The sequence below is a fragment of the Gossypium raimondii genome, chromosome 7 (genome assembly GCF_025698545.1).
Source record: "Gossypium raimondii isolate GPD5lz chromosome 7, ASM2569854v1, whole genome shotgun sequence".
Lineage (NCBI taxonomy): Eukaryota > Viridiplantae > Streptophyta > Magnoliopsida > Malvales > Malvaceae > Gossypium > Gossypium raimondii.
Window position 1 is genome coordinate 7113939 of NC_068571.1, and position 22583 is coordinate 7136521.

A 22583-nucleotide genomic window follows, 5' to 3' on the forward strand; every position below is an offset into this window, starting at 1 on the left:
TTATTGTGTTTATTATATCTTTTGAAAGGTGGTAATACATATTTTATCTCTATTGAATCTCTAAATCTTGAAGAGGATAGAACTAATCGAAATTGAAGCTTGGATTTGCTAGGTTGATCACTTGGTTGTGGTTGAGTAGTTATGTGATAAGTGTTAGCGATTTGGTAAATTTTCCTTCACTTATGCTTAATTGGATGACTAATTACTGATTGCAGATATTTAATTGAGTTTTGGTTGGTTAATTTTGCAAGATTATTTATATATGTTTAAGTGATGAAAGTTTTGTTAAGTGTTCGTAAGTGAGCACCTAGTGATTTTATGTGCTTGATTTGATTGATTATAATGGTGAACTAAGCAAGCATTCTGGAGTTTTTAGTTCATGGTATGTTGATATTTCAATTGATAAATGAACATTTATAATAGGTAATTGGTATGCTAGATTTAATTTTATGTTAAAATAGCTATGTTTCATGATTCATATATGCATTTTGGCACTTTCAATTGAGCACATTATTGACTGAAATTATGTTATGATTGATTGGTTATATTGGCATTATAGCATGGTGGATCCATTGGATATAGTTGGCATGCCATAGGATTTATGAGTACTCACCATATTGATATGTTATTTGTGAGAAATAAGGCTCTAGGTGGATTGATTTAGAGTAGGTAAGGGAGTGTTTAGCTTGTGTTTTCACTCAATGGGACTGATTTGAGGCGATAAAAGGGAGTGTGTAGCCTCGGCCTACTCAATCCGAGACTGATTTTGATCCTGATTGGGAGTAAGGAGATCTGTTTTACCGATGTATGATCACCTGATTAAGCCATAATTGTATAAGCCACTATAAATGTATGAAATGTTATATGCTAAATTGTTGATTATATGCCATGATTAATTATGATTTTTGATACATGGTTGAACATATGACATTGAACTATTATGGATTGATATTGTGATTAAAAATTTGTATTTGATTGGTTTCAATTTAAGCATGATTTGAGTGCTAATTTACTTATCGTTTTATTAACATTCACTGAGCTTTTTAAGCTCACACCTTCACATTCATGTAGATAACCGACGGGATTGAGGAACTGAGGAGTCAAGCAAGAAAGTTCCAAGAGATTAAGACTCGGTAGAGATTTAGTTACACGTTTTGGAGATGTTAATCGGGCATTATGGAACTTCCGAGACTTAGTTTAATTTTAGTTGTAATTGGACTCGGACATTGGACATTTTTAATTTTGGATGGTTTTATAATATCATAGATACATGTTTGAGTTTGATTATTGAATAATTTACGGTGTATTGTTGTTTGATAACCCGGTGATTGATAATACGGTGTGTGAGGCATGATGTTTACACTAACCATTGTTTAAATGAAGCTTCCATGGAGTGGTTAACTAGCGACTAATGTACGCTACTTGTTTGAATTAACCGGTAGGTAATATGCATGAAATTGAATGTTTAATTCTATTCAATTGAGTCTTAATTGGGGTTAATAAATTCAATTGAAGGTGTATGAATATGTATGATATTTAACTGCAGCTAAATCGGGTTTAAAATCAAATTTTTCGCACAAAAAAATGTAGTGGTCTATTAGGGGCTTAAATTTTGGTCTTTTTAAATTGGTTCTCTAGTCCATTTAAATTACAAATTAGTCATGTAATTTGATAAGTCTAATTATAGTCTTAAATGATAAGGAAACTTGATAAAATTAGTATATGGCTAGTTGTAAGTCTATCTATGTGATACAAATGAGATTTTGGCATGATATTTTTTTGGTTATGTTCGTTGAATGTTGAGCAAATGATACGTTATTCTATGGTTGAATGATGTGTAATTGATGAATTATTTCGTAACTGGATAATGATGTATTGTGAGGTCTATTCTGTTGATTCAAAAATGCATGAAATGTTGGCATAATGTGTGTTGTGCATAAAAAGTAGGGTTGACAGAATGCCTATGCACAAATTGCATATTATGATATGCGAAGTGTGGAGGGTTGTTCTAGCGGATGAAATATGAAAAAATGTCACGTTGTGCACTCTATGCCACGTGTTATATGGCTTTACAGAGGTTCAAGCGGATAGTACAGACAATGTATATGCATGGTTTTTCGCTTTGTGGAGGTTTGGCTGGATTGTACAGAGAAATATGCGCAAATGAATATGATAACCCAATATGGGTTATATGACTGTTTGAGACTCTGCAGAGTCGAAGGCTTTAAGTCTCATATGTGTAAGCAAGTCCATGGCCGTCACGTATGAAAGTTATGAAAGATATATGAAAGTCTGCCAAGATTATCTTATATGTGGAAGTTTGTCAAGATTATCTTATATATGGAAATCTATTAGGATTATCTTATAAGTTGGATTTCGTAATGAAGGGATCTACTTGTATGAGTCCGCCAAGAATGAGTTTTATCTCTTATAACCTATTATCAAGTGCGAAACAAAAGGTACGAGCTATCTGTGAATGCATGTCCGTATATGAAAGATATGTTAATCAGTCATGACTACCTCATCTGTTTGATTCAACAAATAGGGGATTCACTCTTAAGGATTCACTTACATATTATATGTTTCAAAGGGAAAACCTCCAAGAATAAATTCTGTTATAGTGAAGCAGAGTAAATTCTGTTATAGCGAAGCAGAGGCAAGATGAAATGAATATGAGTATAATTACTTTATTAGTTTGTAGTAGGGTCTTCATTATGAATCCGCCAGTATGTTTCGTAAAGTATGAATCCATGGACTTGGGTCTGAAATAGGAAATGTGAAGATATTAATACGAACCTGAGTTCGTTAGGACAAGCCAGTAATAACAATCTACAATAGGGTTTATTCGTCGAGATTGTCTTATCTGGATATAAGCATATATATTGGTGCAAGACGCACTATGGGATTTCTTTCATAAGTCAACAAGTAAGAATCCGAAAAGATTTCCTCACAAGGAAGTAACTACATATGGGTCCGCAAAGACAACCAATGAAGATAGAATTCGAAGGGATAATCCGCCAAGCGGTCAAACATTTATCTGAATTCTGATTTTACATCTGTGAAGTCTTATCAAAGAGAGCTATTTATGTGCAAGGTTTTGTATAGCCGATTTCAAAATCTCTAGTTTCAAGTTGTCCTTAATAGATCAAAGGCAGACAGCTAAGATGAATTGTTCTCCATGTTGTCTAAGTAATTAAGTGAGGGTGATTCTGATCATGAAGTACCAAGTACGAGTGAGCCAGATCGTGTGACATAAATACCACACCAATGAGATTAGCGAATTGTCCTAGCATAAACAGATAGGTTTTAATTAAAAATCATAAAGTGCCAGTTTGTTAGCATTTTGCTAATACGAGGTATGGATAACTCATTAAGTTTATTTGAACTTATGTTTGTGCTATTGCAGGTAAAAAGGGAATTGTGAGGATTTTAAAAGAAATCAGGCCAGAATCTATTGTGTTTAAGTATTTGCGTTTCCTAGTTGTAATATGCATACAGTGAGGTAACTTAGAGGCTAAGTCGTCAGAGTTGTAGATGAATTTAACCATGTTAAAAACTTTATTTTCAACTTAGCCAAATATTCATTATGTTAAAGACTACTTATGGAATATTTTGTATATTAGATCAAAGTATATAATTGAAAGGAAATTCATGAATATTTCAAGGTTAAATTGATGACTTTTGGTTTCCGTAATACTTGTACTCAGTGAATATTAATTTCGGATAATTGAAAGTAGTATCTTGTAGTCCAAATCCGACGATCAGGTCAGATATGGGGTGTTTCATTACCAATAGAAAATAGACACTTTTAACACTGACTAAGTAGGTTATCATTGAAGACTTTCAACAACTATTAGCAGAGTTTGAAGACTTTCAACAACTATTAGCAAAGTATATAATTGGAAGTAAAATCATGAATATTGCAAGGTTAAATTGATGACTTTTGGTTTCCGTAATACTTGTACTCAGTGAATATTAAATTCGGATAATTGAAAGTAGTATCTTGCAATTCGAATCCGATGATCAGGTCAGATATGGGGTGTTTCATTACCAATAGAAAATAGACACTTTTAACACTGACTAAGTAGGTTATCATTGAAGACTTTCAACAACTATTAGCATAGTTTGAAGATGTCTTCCAGACTCCTATGAAGCTCCCCCCTTCTAGATTGGAAGATCATTGAATACCTTTAAAAGATGAGAGTGTGGTAGTTAAGATCAGACCGTATCAATATCAACCAGTCCAGAAGTGTAACACCGCTCGCTTGACTTGATCATCCTATCCAAGATACAATATGCTATGATAGATATAGAAATAATTACAAACATTTAACACTCAAATTAAAACATATATCATACAAGATAACCATTTCAGCTCATAATCACATTATACAACCTTTCTCAAGGTTTATTTGAGCCTACATATGCTTTAGAAGTAACTCGGAATTGAACAAGGAACAATTTGAAACATTTTTAAAATTTCAAAACAACATTGCGATGTGACATATCAACTTACCTTGTTTTAAAATTTCAAAACAAAATTGAACTTCGATACTGGACTTGTATGCTCATAAGAGCTTACATATTCAGGTTGCTCACACGAGCTTTAGAGAATCCACAATATATGTTGGATCTCAAATCATCATATTAATCCCTGATCAAACACATGTTTTCCTTTTTAGGACCTTAATGACATGTCATTTGTATCCTAATCATTTACTAAGTTCACACGGACACTGTTACAATATTCAAATCATTTCAATCTCTATGATATCTTCATATACAGATCATCCAATTGTATAAGCATTTCATATCCATTCATATTAACCCTATCTTCCATACTTAAAGATTTAGTCCCTTACATGCCTAAATCACCAAAAATTACAATTAACCTAAACTAATAGACATTATAATATACTTCAAACATAAGACAATTAACATAGTAAGTTTCATACGAACTTACTTGGAAAAATAGGAACACACAAGACATCGAGGACTAAAACACAAGTCAATTACCTTTTCCTCGATTATCTTCTAATTAGTTCAATTCCGATCTATATGAAAATTCATTTAAACTTATAAATTCCAATTACCTTATTACATCCTAATATATGCATATGTCAATTCAATTTCATTTTTGAATGTTTCCTAAAGTTTTACATTTTATTCAATTTAGTTCTTAAAATCGAAACGGCTATATCTTTTAAATTTGAGCCTCTATTTCAAACCGATCTCAATTTCATCCTTCTACAATGTTTATTATCTATAACTACAGAATTTTAACATAAATTTCAAATGTTATGCACTTGAGTGCCTATGTTAAAAAAACTAGCAATTAAACTTTACAAACTAGTCATTTTTTTCATTTCTAAGCTTAAAATCTAACAATTTAAAACTAATTTCATCAAGCATTCATCATTGAAAATTTTGAAAATTTTAATAGTTTTACAAATTGGTACACGAGTTAGCAAAGTCAAGCTCCTAGGACCTCAAAAACATAAAAGTTACAAGAAAAGAACTTGATTTACCTATAAAATTGTTGGTCGAATGTTGAACACTTGACACCATTGTTTCTTTCTTTTAGTTTCAGTGGGAAGAAGATGAATATGCAAAATAGCTTATGTTTTTTTCTTTTAATTTTAACTTATATATTTGGTTTAACATATAATTAATTATAATTAATTTAATTAAACCTTATTAAAGTAACTTAAGCCTAATTAACAAGATTTGGTGGTTGTTTGTTGTTATCCACGACCGTTCTAGTAAATATTAGTGGTCTAATTGTTTAATTGGTCCTACTATTAATTAAAATCCATAGCTATAAACTTTTACCACTTTTACAATTTAGTCGTTATACTTTAATTAACTATCCAATTAACAAAATTTAAAAAAATTAAAGGGCCCAACTTTAATTAAACTTTTTACTAACCTTGTAAATATAATATAATATTTATAAATTTGATCATCAGAATTGGGGTTGTTACAAGAAGTGTGAAATAGAGAGATTGATATAGGAAATGCTTCAAGCTAGTATTATTAGGGACAATTGCAACCTATTTGCATCCCCTATTTTCATGGTGAAAAAGAAGAATGGCAGTTGACGCCTCTGTGAGGACTACAGGCACCTTAGCCAACACACAATCAAAGATAAGTTCCATATCCCTATTATAGAGGAGTTTCTTGATGAATTAGGATATGCCTCATACTTTTCTAAAATTGATTTACGGTCTAGTTATCACCAAATATAGATCTGGGAGAAGGACATGCCACTATGAGTTCCTCGTTATTCATTTTGGCTTAACTAATACCTCTCTAGCTTTCAAGAATTAATGAATGTTGTTTTCAAACCCCTTTTGAGGAAGCCTATATTGATGTTTTCTTGATGATATTCATGTATATTTAGAAAATTGGTCATCCCATTTGGCATATCTCAGAGCAGTCTTACAACTCTTGAGAAGGCATAAATTGTATGCTAATAAAACTAACTGCAACTTTGGCACCACTAAAATTGAGTATATCAGCCATATAATCTCAAGGGGTTTAGTTGTAACACCCCTAATCTGTCTCTATTGTCGGATTAGGGTTACAGAGCATTACCATTCAACCAAAAATCATTTTAAAATTATAACATAAAAGAAATTAAGTTTATTGTAAATCAATAATTCATATGCATTTTGTCCTTAAATCAAGCCTTCGAGGGCCTAAAAATAACATAGAAGTGATTTGGGACTAATTTTAAACAAGATAGGAATTTTGAGAAAAAGATGCAAAAATGTGAAAACATGGGTTACACGGTTGTGTGACCAAGCCGTGCAACATAGCCCAGGCTATGTAACATTCAAACAAAGGGACACACGGCCATGTCCTAGCCTGTTTCTTCACCTGTGTAACTCTTTGAGTTGCCCCACACACTTATGTGGTAGGCCATGTAACTCGCTGACTTGAAACACAAGAAATTTCATATAACACACGATCGTGTTGCCAGGCTATCTGTGTCACATGGTCGTGCGATAGCTCGTGTCCCAGGCCGTGTAAACCCAATAATTTACCTAAAATCAAGCCATTTCAAGTCCAATTCATGCATAATTAGCCATCGATAGGATACTCAAAACCAGTAACCGAAATTTGAAATCCCTAATGACATGTCATTTGTATCCTAATAATTCTTAAGGTTCAATGGGGACTTATTATCCGTCAATTCATCATAACACGGATACATTTATCTATAGATTCATTTATATTAAAATAACATAGTAAACATTCAATTTAGCTAACATTAAAACAATCACAGTTCATACGAACTTACCTCGATAACTAGGACGTAGAAGTAGAATCGAACACTAATCTGAAGCTTTAGCTTTTCCTCGATTTAAGTCCAATTGTGGTTTATCTTGATCTCAATAAATAATTTTATTCAATTAAGTACTTCTAGTATTCAATTTAATCCATAATTCATATTTATACAAAATTATAAAATTACTCATAATACTTTGACTTTTTACAATTTAGTCATTAAGCTCATAGCTTAAATGTAACTCATTTTAATCTAAATCAAACTTAATCAAAGTACAAGGGACCTTGAAACAACCCATAAGTACTAAAAATTCACAAAAAACTATAGATTCATACTTTTAACAATTTAATCCCTATTTCCAAAATTTAACAAAAATCACTTAATGAAACATGTTTATTTTACAAAAAAAGATTAATAATATATCAAATAACATCAAAACACTTTCAAAAACATTCATGGAAAGTCCCTCAACCTTTATCAATTTTGCAAATTAACCCTCGGGATAGCTAGATTAAGCTAAAACGAACTCAAAAACATAAAAATAATTAAAAATGGGACCAAAATCACATATCATGCAAACACTTATACTAGTAGAATCTTCAAGCCCTAAAATGGTAATTCTTTCTTTAAATTTCAGTGGAGAAGGAGATTAGAGAAGATGAAGCCAATTTGTTTTAGTTAATTTAGGTTTTATTTACTCAATTACAATTTTAACCTTTAAAAACTATCAAAATTTCATTAAAACCTTGTCCATGCACATCCATTAACACTTTAAATGGTATATTTACCCGTCAATTCCTTTAGTTTAAGATTTCATAGCCATTGAACCCCTTTAACTAATATAACTCAACTTTTACACTTTTTATGATTTAGTCCTTTTTACCTAATTAGCCATTTAAACATCAAAATTTCTTAATGAAATTTTAATACGACCTTAATAAAATCCCATAGACATTAAATAAATATTAAACTAAAAATTCACTCGTCAGAATTGCGGTCCCGAAACTACTATTTCCAACATCACTGAAAACTGGCTATTACGTTAGTGGCCATGGATGCCACTAATGTAAAGGGAGTGCTCACTCATCTAGTTACTATAGGTGATTTATTCAATATTATGGCACTCTGGTCAAGCCCTAACTGCCTTGCTAAAGAATGATGTTAGTTGGATTTGGTCTCAAGAGCCAATGAAGCCTTTCAACAACTTAAGAATGCAATCTACTAGGCAGTATTGTTAGCCTTGCCTAATTTTCACACTGATTTTTGCATCGATACAAATTCTTGTGGCCAAAGAATTAGGGTAGTGCTACAACAAAAAGGAAAACCACTAGCTTTATTTAGTAAAGCCTTAGGGTTAAACTTCAAGCTTTGTCCATCTATGATAAAGAGATGCTGGCAGTGTTGTTGGCAGTTAAAAAATGGCATTCTTACCTAGTTGGGAAGAGACTCCAGATCAAAACAGATCACCAGATCTTGAGGTTCTTGTCTAATGACAAGCCATCACCCCATAGTAACAAAAATGGGTAGCCAAGATGCTTAGTTCTAATTATATAGTGACTTATAGAAAAGGAAATCAAAATATGGTGGTTGATGCTTTATCAAGAAGATCACAAGAGAAGGAGGGCCAACTGTTGCAGTGTATTGGTAGTATTATTTGGTCAAACATGTGGACCAAGGTAATGGATTCGTACATTACTGACTCCAAGCTTCAACAACTTAGTTTAGAAGTCTAAAAATAACCTCACTTACATCTTAAATATTCTTGGGATGGTAAGGTTCTTAGGAGGAAGAGCAAGGTTATGGTTGGGGACTGTGGCAGCCTTAGGAATGATCTTTTTCAATACTTTCATGGAGGAGTAACTGGTGGTCATTTTGGAATTCATGTCACTAAACACAAAATGGCATGGCTTCTTTATTTGAAGGGTTTTTCTAAGGACATCAAGCAATGGGTGAAGGAATGTAGCACTTGTTGGAGTTGTAAGACTGATAATGAAGCTCATCTAGGGCTTTTGCAACCTTTACCAGTGCCTGATTGAGCTAGTACAATAGTCAACATGGGCTTCAACGAGAATTTACCAAGTTCAAAAGGGAAGGATACTATTTCAGTGGTGGTGGATAGATTGACCAAGTATGGTCATTTTGTGGCCCTAGTGCATCCATTCTACATTTTGACAGTGGCTCAATCATACGTTGATCACATTTACAAGCTACATTACACACCTAACACCATTATGTCTGATCGAGACAAAATGTTCATTAGCAAATTCTAGAATGAGCTCTTCAAGAGGCTTGACATAAGCCTTCATATGTCCATAGCATATTATCCTAAAATAGATGGTTAGACTAAAGTTCTCAATAATTTCCTAGAATGCCACTTGGGATGTATGATAAAAAAAAAGGCCTCAGGATTGGTTCCTATGGTTACCCCTAGTTGAATGGTGGTACACCAGCACCTATTATTCAACTATTAGGTCAACACCTTATGAGGCCTTATATGGACAAAAGTCACCCTATCATCTACCATACTTGGTTGGTACTTCCCCTATGGACACATTAGATCATGGTCTTCAACAAAGAGAGGCAACAAGACAACTTCTCAAGTTTTACCTAAGAAGAGAATAAGATCGAATGAAACAAACAGCTGACCGTAAAAGGAGTGATAAAGTGTTTCATGTTGGGTACTACGTTTATTTGAAACTTCAACCTTATCGCCAGCACACCTTAAAGAAACACTTGAATTAGAAGCTTTTTCCAAGGTACTTTGGACCTTATGCAGTAGAGCCTAGAGTGGGACAAGTAGCTTATCGACTGAAGCTACCAGAAGGGTCATAGATGCACCCTACTTTCTATGTTTCTCAACTCAAAATATCTATTAGGAAGGTTCTAACACAAGTGAGTCTACCATTGGTGGGAATAGTTAGGGCCCTTCTGAAGGAGCTAATCCAGATATTCGATAAGAGCATGGTGCAAAAAAAAAACCAAGTTGCTACTGAGGTCTTAGTTGAATAGGCCAACACCTTTCCCGATGATGCAAATTGGGAGAATTTACAGGCTTTGCAACTACAATTTCCATAATTTGATCTTTGAGGACAAGGATTCTTTTGAAGATATGGGGTAATTGATACAAGAAGATTACCCAACCAACAACTACATTTGAATTTTTTTTATTTTAGTTTGTTTCCCTTTATTATTTTAGTTAAAAGTTGCATTTCAATGTTCTTAGAGTTAAATGAAATAGTGTGGATTGGTCTAAGTGTTAGTGGCCAAAACTGTGTGTTTATACCCATGTCCATTAAGTGAAATGGTGTGTATTGGGAGCACAGCTGTACACTAACAGCTTGCTCAACTGACTTTGGAACCATTAGTTCTTTCCTGCTTAAGTAGTTAAGGGAAAGGGGGTTGGTTATGAAATTGGAAACTACATCATTTTCTCTCTGATTTCTCTTTTCTCTTTGATTTCTCTTTTTTCTCTTATATCTTTCTGTTTCCTTCTTTACGATTCGTAACAAAGAGCTAAAACTCTTAAGCATTTTTATCAAAAGCGACAGAACAGGTTCATGGATATAATAAGATAATGTTCCCTGTGTTGGATATAACGAGTTTGAAAAACGCAGTAGAAAATAAATTTAGGAAAAATAGAGTTTTTTCCAAAACAAGATATTGGTTGTGATATCTAAAGTAATAAACACTAAATCAAAATTGTACCTTTTTTATTCATCTAGGATGAGCGCTTTGACTGAGTAGTCTTCTCCACTATCCTCAAGCTCACGTCTGTTAAGTCTAGGCTCACTTCGAATCAAAAAAAAATTCACAAAATTACCAGTGGGGTAATTTCGTAATTTCTCTAAACTTTTGGGTCAAGTTGTAAATTAGAAAAAGATCTCTAGAAATTTTTTGAAAAAATCTCTTTAGAGAATTTTTTCTCTACAACTTTTTCTTAAATTCAAGTGTATGTACAATAATTACCCAATGCTCTTTTTATATAGGGAGAGTTTAGAGAGTTCAACTATGATTAAACTTAATCACTTTAATATTAAATCTAATCTTATTAAATTTAATATAAATATTATATTAATTTAATATTAAATCTTATTAAAGTAATAGAATGTTTATCTACCAGTTTTTGGGTGTTGGTCTCGATTTAGGGCTCTCGGGCTCAATTTACGATCTCATGTCCAATTTTCAAGTTTAATTACCTAGTGGGCTAATTGTCTGACTTGAAAATTAGTTTCTAAAAATATCATATTAATTTTAATTAATTTGATTAATTTAATTTTACTTGATCAAAATTAATTTTTCCAAAAATCACTTAGATTTTCCAAATGAATTTTTCAATAAAATTTTTTAATCAAATTCTCTAGTTGGACAATTCTCACGACCACCGAATTTAATTCAATATCAAATAAATCGACTCAATTAAATTATTTTCAAAGTCGTAGAATTTTCTTCTAATTCAAATACAGTTCAATCGAGCTTTTGTTAAGCTAGCGGAAGGATCAATCGAACATACACAATTAGGCTTTAGTAATTACAATTATATCCAGAAGCATCATTCCGATAATTCACAATTACTTAATCATGGAGTTAGTCCAAGTGGTTTGTTCAATGACTTCATCATGTGTGTGTTACCCTCACATAGTATCATTGATTCCTTTGAGTTAAATCTGTTCACTTAACACAATCCTATTTTATCTCAGTGTCACCATTGTGTCTTCTTAATGATTAATATGATCATTTTCAACAAATGACTGTGATAAATTGCTTGTTCGAGAACAAGAAACCCGTGGCCACGTTCCATATTTATCAATCCACACAATACCAATAAGAAGATATCATTAACCCTTTAATTGAGCAATAAATTCCACTGTTGCTAGTAAAGCCATGACATACACAAGTCATGTACCCAACATACCGGCTATATGCTCGATCATCTTTAGAGGATAAGCCTCCACTTATATCAAAGCACATGTGTTGCATACGCATGGTTAGTGAGTAACTTAGGATTTAGGTAAATTACACCATGAATGTCACAAGTGAATTAATTCACAAACGGATTCAGAATTAATTCATCTTGGGTCCAGTCCAATGTATCATTTTACGAATGAATACATCTATGTCTCTACCGTGGAGTAAACTACTCCTATAGTCAAAACTAGCCATCTTGCCAATTGGAATTGTAGACAACATAATAATCCTTCTCAATATTTGAATCAAATATTCACTTCGATTCTTTTACGGGATTATGGACTTAATTAGATTATCTACTAAAGTAAGTTGTCTTTCTTACAAAGTAAACGTTCTTACAATGTCATTTATATTCAGTTTGAACTTAAACAATTAATGTGCTAATATTTGTTTGTCACAATTTCGCTACGTATACAAAATATAAAAGACAGAATTATAAAAAAATAGTAAAATGTAAAATTAATTTTATGGGTATATTTCCTAACACCCTAGAGTCCATGAGATTAGAGGAAAAGTAGCTTCAACATCTGCAGCTATGTTTGTATGCTTGAATCAAAGAACTTGTGCAAAAACTCATTCCAATGGAACAATCAAAAGCCCAAATTAGCGATAGAAGAAAACCTTAGAAATTGAAATCCCCAATCAATCAAAATTGGTGAGACAGACTGAAAAGAGAAGGAAACTAAGAGGAAGGAGAAAAGGAGAGACTCCCAAGAAAAAGGGTCTACTTCATCGGTCAGAGACCAAAGAGAGAATGAGAGTTCCTTTGAAAATTACAATTTTTTAATGAATATAGAGGAAAGAAAATAGAACTTTTATGAGATTGAGAAAGTAAGAAAGAAAAAATGGAATACATATAGCTCGTCTATATATTCCCGACTTGTACAGACAATTTAAATTTACTGTCAGTATATCATAATATAGCTTTCATCTATACAGACGAATTACAAACTCTGTCAGTAAAAACTTGTCTAATCTGACAGATTTGTATACACTTCGGCCAGTAAATGGAAATTTTTGGTGCTGTAATTTTAAATTCTAAAAAATATTAATCATTATAAAATTTTTGGAGTAATATGATTTTTAAAAATAAGTAATATGCACGTTAAAGAATACATATTTTTAATTGAAAAGAGAAAAAATGAAATAACTTATGCAATATATAATTGAGTGCTGTTTGAATTGATGATAAATCTGCGGTTTTGAAGGAAAACCCTAAGAAAAGCAATAGAAAAGAGGTTTGATTGCAATTTTAAAAATAAATTATAAATTATCTTCCTTAATTTCTTTAATTTTCATCCTATTAGTATATCTATTACACGTGCATGCGATATGCGAATCTCTATTTTATTTGGTATGCATGTCTCGGATTTTACTCTCTTTTTTTTAATTTTTATCTGTTATACTTTGTACCAACTGGTTAAACATAAATTTATATTTTTATTGTATTTATAATAGTAATATTTTAAAAATATTATTAAGTAACTTTTAAATATAAATTCTAATTAATTAAAGTAAAAGATTTTGAAAAATTGATAAATAAATCAAACTATTCAAACAGCAGTTTCCCAAGGAGCTGGGTAAAGATTGGTTCAGCTTTTTGAAACCACACAAGGGGTTTATAAATCCAAGGTGGCTCCCCTTTGTACTTGATCAAATCCCCTTCCAAATATGCCTTTGAATTATTTTCATCCTCTTTCGATTTTCAAAGTTTCTTTCTTTATTTTTTATTTTACTATTTAATTTTCATTTTCATTCAAAATACTCCAAAAGCACCTCAAAACACTATACCCAAGTTCTCTTTTTTCTTTAAAATTTAGAGGTTTGGTGAAAGTATTATGGAGGTTCCTTTATTAAGAGTTAGATTGTATTTTATTTCTTATACTTAAAAAATGAGTAAATTAATTCTTGTACGTTAATCTAAAGAGCAAATGGGTTCTTCTATTAAAAATTTCATCAATTTCTATTGTTAAAAAGTAGCCTTTGTATATCAACATCAGGTACATGTGGTACACCATATGTCACTATATGGTTATTCCATCAGTCACACCGATTTTTAACAATACAAATGGATAAATTTTTTAATAAAAGGGGTTTTTTTTAAATAAATGAGACAAAATGCAATCCGACTCCTAGTCAAAGGGTCTGCATGATACTTTTACTCACGAGTTTCTTTTGTGAACCTTACACTCCCCGTAAAAATAAAATACAAATGCTAACTTTTTTTAATACAATATTAGGGGTGGAGATGGAAATAATACAATTCGAATTCATGCTAAACGAGTATTTAACAAAAGTTTTAATCACTGTTCTATTCAAGTCAAAACACAAATCTTAAATTAATTATTGATTAAATAATAATTTAGATTTGTTTAAATAAATTTATTTGTAAGAACTGTAAATTAAAACCATCCAAATACCACTATTACTTTTAAATCAACAAACCATTCACTTCAATTACTAAATTAAAATTTTATTTATTTTAATTTACTTTAATTAATAAAATTAATCACAAAATCTTAAACACATCGTGGTTCAAATGTATATATTAAGCATTAATTTAAATTCAATCATCACATTTAAATAAATAAATACATCAATTTATTTTTATATTAGATAAATATATTTAACATAAAATAATACTATATCAATAATTGTGTTAATAAATTATGAGAATTGAATCAAATTAAAATTCATATATATAAATTTACATAAAATTAAAATTCATGTATAAAATTACATATTAAACTAAAGTTCATATATAATTTTAAGATTTATCCCTAAAATTAAAATAAATTTCTATAGACTAAAGATACCGATTCAAAAAAAGTTCACACATTACCCATTTACATTTTTTAACAACATTCATTATTATTATTTGAATATTAATCTCATTATAGGTTATTATCATATCTACTCTTTTGATACAACACTTAAAATTACTCATAGTCCCTCCCAACTTTAAAATAAAATTATAATGCATTTCAAAGATACTCGAACTAAAGCTCAATCGAATATTCTTTATTATTTAAATATTCTATGCTCTTACACATAAGCACCTCATACTGTTCTATATGCATTTATGGGAAAAATAAAAAAAAAACAATATTTAATCTCATTAATATTTCTAACTTCTCAATTTCATAAGCTCTAAAAGTCGAAAAATAATCATGGAATAAAGGGTTCATTCAAACTTTTCATTGTCTATAAATATCCCTCCTGCAAGAAGAGAGAAGGCAAGTCCAAACATAGTATCCACACACTACCAAAATGCGACTACAACACCTCTAAACCTCCATCTGCGATGTGATTCGCTATTAGTAATAGTGTATCATTTTACCTCCCTAAACTTTAGTGTTCAATTTATTTGCCATAAATATTCATCCTACAATTCACAAAGAGATTACCTAATGTCTTTTGTGCTTGACAGGTGGAGTACATTTAACTTATTTTTTCATCATTGTTATCGTTATTTTTATACTTATCATAAATAAACATATTATTTATCAAAACGCATCCTTATTTACTTGTGAATAGGAAAAATATGTTAATAAATTTATCAATAAAAAATTTATCACATGTAAATAATATTAACAGTCGTTATCAGATGATTTGTACATGACTTTAAAAAAAAGACCCTATTTCTTTATCGTAAACAGTACATGTATTGAGGTGTAGATATACAGATGCATTGATCGTTGCGTAAAATTATATTATAAAAACCAAGAATCCCAACACCTTCTTTTGGGGCCCTCAGTTCGTGTCTTTATCTAAAACTTTTTGTCCTTGTTTCCCATTTCTTTCCTCTCCCTTTATAGCTTTTTTACTTGCATACTATTGATGTCTTCTTCGTTATCATCATCATCATCATCTTCTGAAGATGCCAATGGGAATAGTGGAAGAAGGGGTGTTGGTGATTTCGGAGCACCGTCTTTGACTCGTAGACGTGCCAATAACGAAATCTGGCCAGGCCCTTTTGTTGAAGATCTTGTTGTCCAAGTTGCCATTGATGCTTCCTGTTCTTTTGGCCGCCTGGCAGTTGCTGCTGCACTTGCCAATGTGTTTCAGGTAGGTTTTTTTTTTTAAATCATCTTCAATACCCTTTTCTCATCTTTCTTTCTTTCTTTTTCCCCGTTTGATTTTAAGGAAATAGGATTGATTCAATTAGGGAATTCTTGATGGGATTTTGTTTTTTTATTCATATCTATTTTTTGTTTTCACTTCAATCTTCATGGCATTGGATACGGCATTATCCAGATTCTGAGAAATGGCAAAATCTGAATCTGGTCAAAAATATCGTTTTGAACCCTGAAAATATGCTGCTATTATCCAGATTCTGGTATACCAAGCTATTAAATCCCCCACCCCCCATTTTTTCTTTTCTTTCCCCACTTGAGAAATTCCGTTGACTGAAAAAGAGCAGAGAGTGAATCCAGATATATACTGTCAAATCTTGGATGCAGTGGTAGCATCCAAGGGGGAAACTGCCTTTGACAAGGGAACTGACTTTGGATGGGTCCATTTCTAACAAATTTGTCCCTTTCGGATGATGTAGTTTTAAGCATCATGCCAATGTTTACTTCGAAATGTCCATTTTTTGAACCTCTTTTCAAATATTGAGTTGATAGGGAAAAAAAGGGTTGTTTTTTTTGGGGTTTTTTTGGTTTTCCATTTTTTTCCCTTTCTTGGAATGACCCTTTTTAAAGCTCTAAATAAAATAAAATAGAAATCCTTCCCACTTTATTGACTCACCTTTGTTTAGCCATCAGCTGGAACATATCCATATTCATGGGATTCTCTCTTTCCTACTGCTAAAAATGTAGAAAGAGACCTTTGAGGCCTACCTTCATTATTTTTAACTGTGTTGGGAATTATGGATATAGCATTTAGCATGATTTAAGGCGATGGTCCCTTTTACTTTGTATGACTCTGACCTTGCCCAAGTAAAGTCTTAACATTTCCATATTTGGTTAGCATTAGATATGTCGGAACCTTCTTAGACATATATGGGAACTGTTACTTCTTCTTCTTCTCCCTTTAAATAGTAGTCGAGGCGTTTAGCCTTTAGGTCTAGGTACTGCCCTCTCTCTACCCAATGTTCGCTGTCATTTTATGTCTCAAACGAGATCAAGCGCTTGTGCCAGATTTTTACCACTGTCAAGCCATAATAAAAATTCATTGCAGGAGCATGTTAATGGAAATGAAACTCGAATGTCAAGTGAAAACCAGATTTTATAGCATTTAAACCACAGGATCATACCATAAATCATTGTTTTTATTAGTGGTTTCAAATTTCAATATCAACTTATTATTATTTTTCTATGGTTTCCCCACAAGATTGAAGAAATCAAGAAAATCATTAGGTATTTTGCAATTATAGGTTTGGTTATTGGTCTCTAGGTGCTACAAAGAAGCAACATATGATAGAACATTCAAGGCTTTTTTATTATGGTTCTTTTTGTTGGCTTAAGGCTTAAGATCTCACTATTTGTTGGGTGTTTTTATTAAAGGATGAGAATGAGTCAAAAGCCGGGATGTGCAAATGCCGAAAGGCAAAAAGGACACGGAGCCCATTGCTGTTTTATTATTAAACTTATATCTCTTTGTCCTCTTAGGGTTAAGGTTTTCTCAATTTGCTTAATCCCAAAATTGTTTTTTATGTTTATTCTTCTATTTGTTTCTGTCAGAACACCATAACCAAATTCAATTCAATGACTAGATGAAGACTTTAGATCTTTTTATTATTTTTCCTGTGTTAAATCATGGTGCATGTATCGATGGCCTCCCAAACGGTAGCAAGTCGAAACATATATAATATATATATATATACCCATGTTCCAGGCATGGCGTTTGGGAGTCAAAGAAAGAGCAGAAAGCAGGTAAGCTGGGGGGAAAGGACTATGTGTATATGATTCTCTGCTTTTAACGAGACAGGCCTTTGGCCAATCCTTTCTTGGAAATGAAAGAGAAGCTAAATTTTAATATCATATGGCACGCTTGAAAGCTTGCCCATGCTCGTGTTATATATTGTGTTTTTATATAACCAACGCCTTTTCTTAGGTCTTTAATGGACCACAGCTAATAGTCTAACCTTGTCCTTTTCCTTCCTGTCTGATAATACTAAATAAAAAAGGATTTCATGTTCCACTTCCAACCCGAGAGAGCGATGATATCTTGGCTCTTTGTTGTTGCAGCAGCTTCAAATGGAACCAAGAAAAAGGGAAGTTTGAAAATAAAAGAGCTGTCACACTCTCCCTGCTCCGCTGACACTAGGTTACAAGATTGTGTCTTAATTTTGTACCAACACATACAAGTCTATGCTATAAGACAGTCGATTCAACGTTACTGGTATCTTGAAAATATTGAACTGAAAATATGAAAGAACCAAATTGTCAAAAGCAAAACGAGACCCATCATCATCGTCTTCCTGTTATTAAGAGGTCTGGCATTTTTTGCCCTGACATTGAACCTCGAAAACCACTTTCTCTTTCTCTCTATAGTTCCTGTGCCTGTGCCTGTGCCTGTGCCTGTGCCTGTGCCTAGTCTCTCTCTCTCTGCTCAGCTTCAACTCTGTCACTATTAAAATAATAAAAAAGCCCTTTATTACGCATGCCATGCCTGATATCACTGTTATAACGCGATTACCCAAACATTGCTTCCTTAAACTGAAAACCCTCTTTTCTTGTACATACACACTGCTGCTGCTTTCTTCATTTCGTCACCTACCGTCTTTTGCTGGATCAATTCATCTTTTACTAAGCAATAAATAACTCTAATTTAATTATATCAGTATCTTTTGCGTAATTTTCTCCTGTCCTTGTTAAATAGCTTTTTTTTCAACTTTTTATTGCATGGATTTCGGCCTTTATTTTTGCAAGTTGTAACCCTGGACCTTTTTTACAGATTTGACGTGGCTTGAGCTCAAATTTTGTACTTTCGGTGTCCGTTTTCCTTCTTTTTTTTCACGTGGAATGATGTGCGTGCAGGTTTGTTCCACGTGGCAAGCTGTCTCTCGCTCTGATCCACTGTGGCACCGTCTCACAACAGTTATATGGGGCCGGACCCACCGTATGCACGCCTCGTGGCGTGAGGAATACGTTTACCGTCATCAAACGGCTCAGAATTTTCGTGCTGGGAGATCATTTTACCACACCCTCCACTTCGATCCCGCCAGTGTGGACAACCCGGATGGACTGACGTGTCGCTGCCTTACCTTGTCTGATACCCACCTCGCTTGCGGCTTTGCCGATGGTACCGTGAGGCTTTTCGACCTCTCTACTCGTCAACTGGTCGGAACCTTCCACCCGCACCACCGTGATCGTTTCGGCCGCTTTTCACGTGCCGTATCTGGCATTGTGATCTCGGACCCCAGAATAATATTCGCCACGTTGGATGGAGACATCCACGTAGCGATCATTGACGGAGAGCCCCTTGCTCGCACGGCCCATTTGGGCAACGTCGTGAACGACGGTGCATTGGTGGACTTCACCGGATGTGGGCGATGGTGGGTGGGGCTTTATGCAGGCGTTCCGGGTCGGGCACTCCACATTTGGGACGGTAACACTGAAGAGCTAGCCTTCGTAAACACAAATCTGACTGACCCAGAAGCCGTGATGGGGTGGCACACGTTGACTGAGTTGACTGAAACTATCGGCCGAGTTAGGGTGACGGGTCAGGAATCGGCGGTCGCATGCACGAGTTTAAGGTACATGGTTGTGGACTTGAGAAACCCGGAGTTTCCATTACACGACCGGGAGTGGAGGAGAAGGCTTACAGTGACGTCGTTGGACACCAATGGCGAGGCATTCATCATGGTGGATAACCGTGGGTTGGCAATCGTCCGCCGGGTAGATACACTAGAGGAGGTGTGCAGATTCAACACGAGGAACGTCAACGTCATGGGTTGCATGAACCTAGGGTACGCGCTAATGTGCGCCGCGGGTGTAGTAAGGGTGTGGGAAATAGAGCACGGTCAACACTTGTATAGTTTGAACCAGAACGTAGAGGAAGTCAACGCCATGGTGGCAGATGATCGGCACGTGGCAGCAGCGGGTAGTGACACGGGGATACATCTGTGGGATTTTGGTGCACAGTAGCGAATGGTGACAGTAGAACAAAAGTTTAGGGTTCATGGGGGGCCAGCCATTGTACTTGGGGGTAGTGACATCTCGATTGGGGGAGGACATGGTCTCTTGTCTCTTTCGAGGAAATTAAATTTGTACTTCGGTTTTAGATATTTAGGTGGGGGAAAGGATTCTGCTATGTAAATCTAGTTTTTTAAAATCATTCTAGTCAATTAATGGAGAGAAAGAGCCATGGAAATGGGATTTGTAATTGGGGGGGGGGGCGGAAGTAGCCAATTGTAGGGTCTTTATGTTTCTGTTACTTTATTTGGGGTGGGTGTTTCTTTCTAATTTTATGTATTCTTTCTTTTAGTAAAAGAATGCATTCTTTGGCGGATTGTGCTGTTCTTTTCGTAGTATATTATTAGTATTTAACTTGGAATTCTGATGGCCAAGGCATTAATTCTTCCATGCATACCATGGCATGCCATTGATAATCAGAAATGGGCAAATGTCAAGATAAGCATATCTATACGTAAAATAATTCTTTAATCCATATCACCTATTCACCCTAGTATATTTGCTTGAATATGGTGGAAAAATAAGTGAGTGATTATGGAAAGTCATGTAAATACTCTTTCAATACTTCTACGTAGAATTAATGAAGTTAGAAAACAGTTACAAGAAGTTAAGTTTTAATTTGATCTAAGAGAGAGTAATATGATAGTAGATTGGTTTACTAAATCAAAGCTTGATCGATAATCTTGAACTTATTATTTTTGAGTTTCTTAATTTTTCTATTAAAAAATTGTTTTTAGAAGATAAACTTGGTGCATTCTTTGATCTAAAGGCATTTGGTTGCCTTCTTTCATTATAAAAAAAAGTTATTTCTTGGCTTTTTCACTTGAATATTATAAAAACAAAAATACTATACAAAAATGGTATGTCAGTGGAATTATGTACTGAAATGATACACTTATGCAAATGGAGGGTGGTGCATAGGCGGCACCATTCTAAATTTCTGACACCAAGATTAAAAAAAATAAAAATAAAAATAAACTGGAAATGGCATGTAAATAGGAGACATTAAAGAAATACGGGTCAAATACGACCCGTTGACATTGAGGTGACATGACTACAGGTGAAGCAAAACTTATAGGTGGCACACCCCTGACAACACCTAAGTGATGCCCCAACAGGTAGGCGACACTGGGCTGGTGAAGCCAACCTCATGGGTGGCACACCCTCTGCGAACTCCACTCCCTTGCAGCGGTGACAGGACCATCATCGGTCCCGTGACTTGTGTTTTGGGGACCTTATAATGGTCCCCAATGTCATTTTGAACTGAATGAAAGAAAAAAAAACAATGAAGAAGAAGAGAAGAAGAAGAAGAAGAGAATGGGAAGGGAAGGGAAGGGAATGAAGGGAAAAAAGAAAGAAAAAAAGAGAAGCAGAATAGAGAGAGGAGAAGGGGAAGGAAAAGAAATAGAAGAGAAGAAAAGGAAAGGAGAAAAGGAAGGAGAAGAGGTTGTGTTTGGGATTTGAGAAAAGAATTAGGGTTGTGTTTAGTGTTTGAAAAAAATTAAGAGGTTGTATTTGGGGTTAGAAGGATTTGGTGTTTAAAAAAAATCATAAAATGTATTTTTTTAATTTAGTAATTTTTTTGTTATAAATAAATGTTATTTTTTTTGTTTTTGATTTATTTGAATTAATTTTTATTTTTATTTTTGTAAGATATTATTTCATTAGAAAAGAAGTATTAAGGTATGTTCCAATTTTATATTTTCATTCATGAGTTTTTTTAATATTTAAATAACAACATTCGTATTTATGTAGAATCTTTTATGTTTTATTTTTATGTAATTTATTTGTCATGTGTGTTTTAGGTTTATTAGATTTATTATGTTTATTTAAAATAAAATTATAACAATAACAATATTCGTATTTATTAGGTTTATTATGTTGAGATAGTTTATGTTATGTTTCTATTACATTTTATGATTGGCATGTTATTTTTATTATTTTAATATAAATTTTTGTTTTTATGTAGGTAAAAGATGAGACCATTGAGTTAAAATTTATGAGATATATTTAGCTTTTTAATATAGTATAGCAAAAATATAATGTGGACAAAAGCGCTTGGTATTTTTGTAATGAAAATTTATTGTAAAATTTATTGTATCACATTTAGGTATTTTGATAAATATTTAAAATGCATCAAACTTAGAAATTAATTGTCGAAATTTGTTTTAAAATTGTTT

General features: G+C 33.2%; 1 protein-coding gene across 2 annotated transcripts; it reads left to right on the forward strand.

The window, feature by feature from the left end:
• Positions 1 to 16017: 16017 nt before the first annotated feature.
• Positions 16018 to 20411, forward strand: LOC105802955 (transcriptional regulator STERILE APETALA). 2 transcript variants are annotated; one of them, XM_012634879.2, is made up of 2 exons: positions 16018 to 16327; positions 19246 to 20411. In XM_012634879.2, the coding sequence occupies exons 1-2, from the start codon at positions 16100 to 16102 to the stop codon at positions 20353 to 20355; spliced, it is 1338 nt and encodes a 445-aa protein (XP_012490333.2). In that variant the 5' UTR covers positions 16018 to 16099; the 3' UTR covers positions 20356 to 20411. The 2 variants fall into 2 exon arrangements, with proteins under 2 accessions (XP_012490333.2, XP_052489274.1); XM_052633314.1 differs by having other exon boundaries at positions 16192 to 16327; positions 19163 to 20411.
• The last annotated feature ends 2172 nt before the right edge of the window (positions 20412 to 22583 follow it).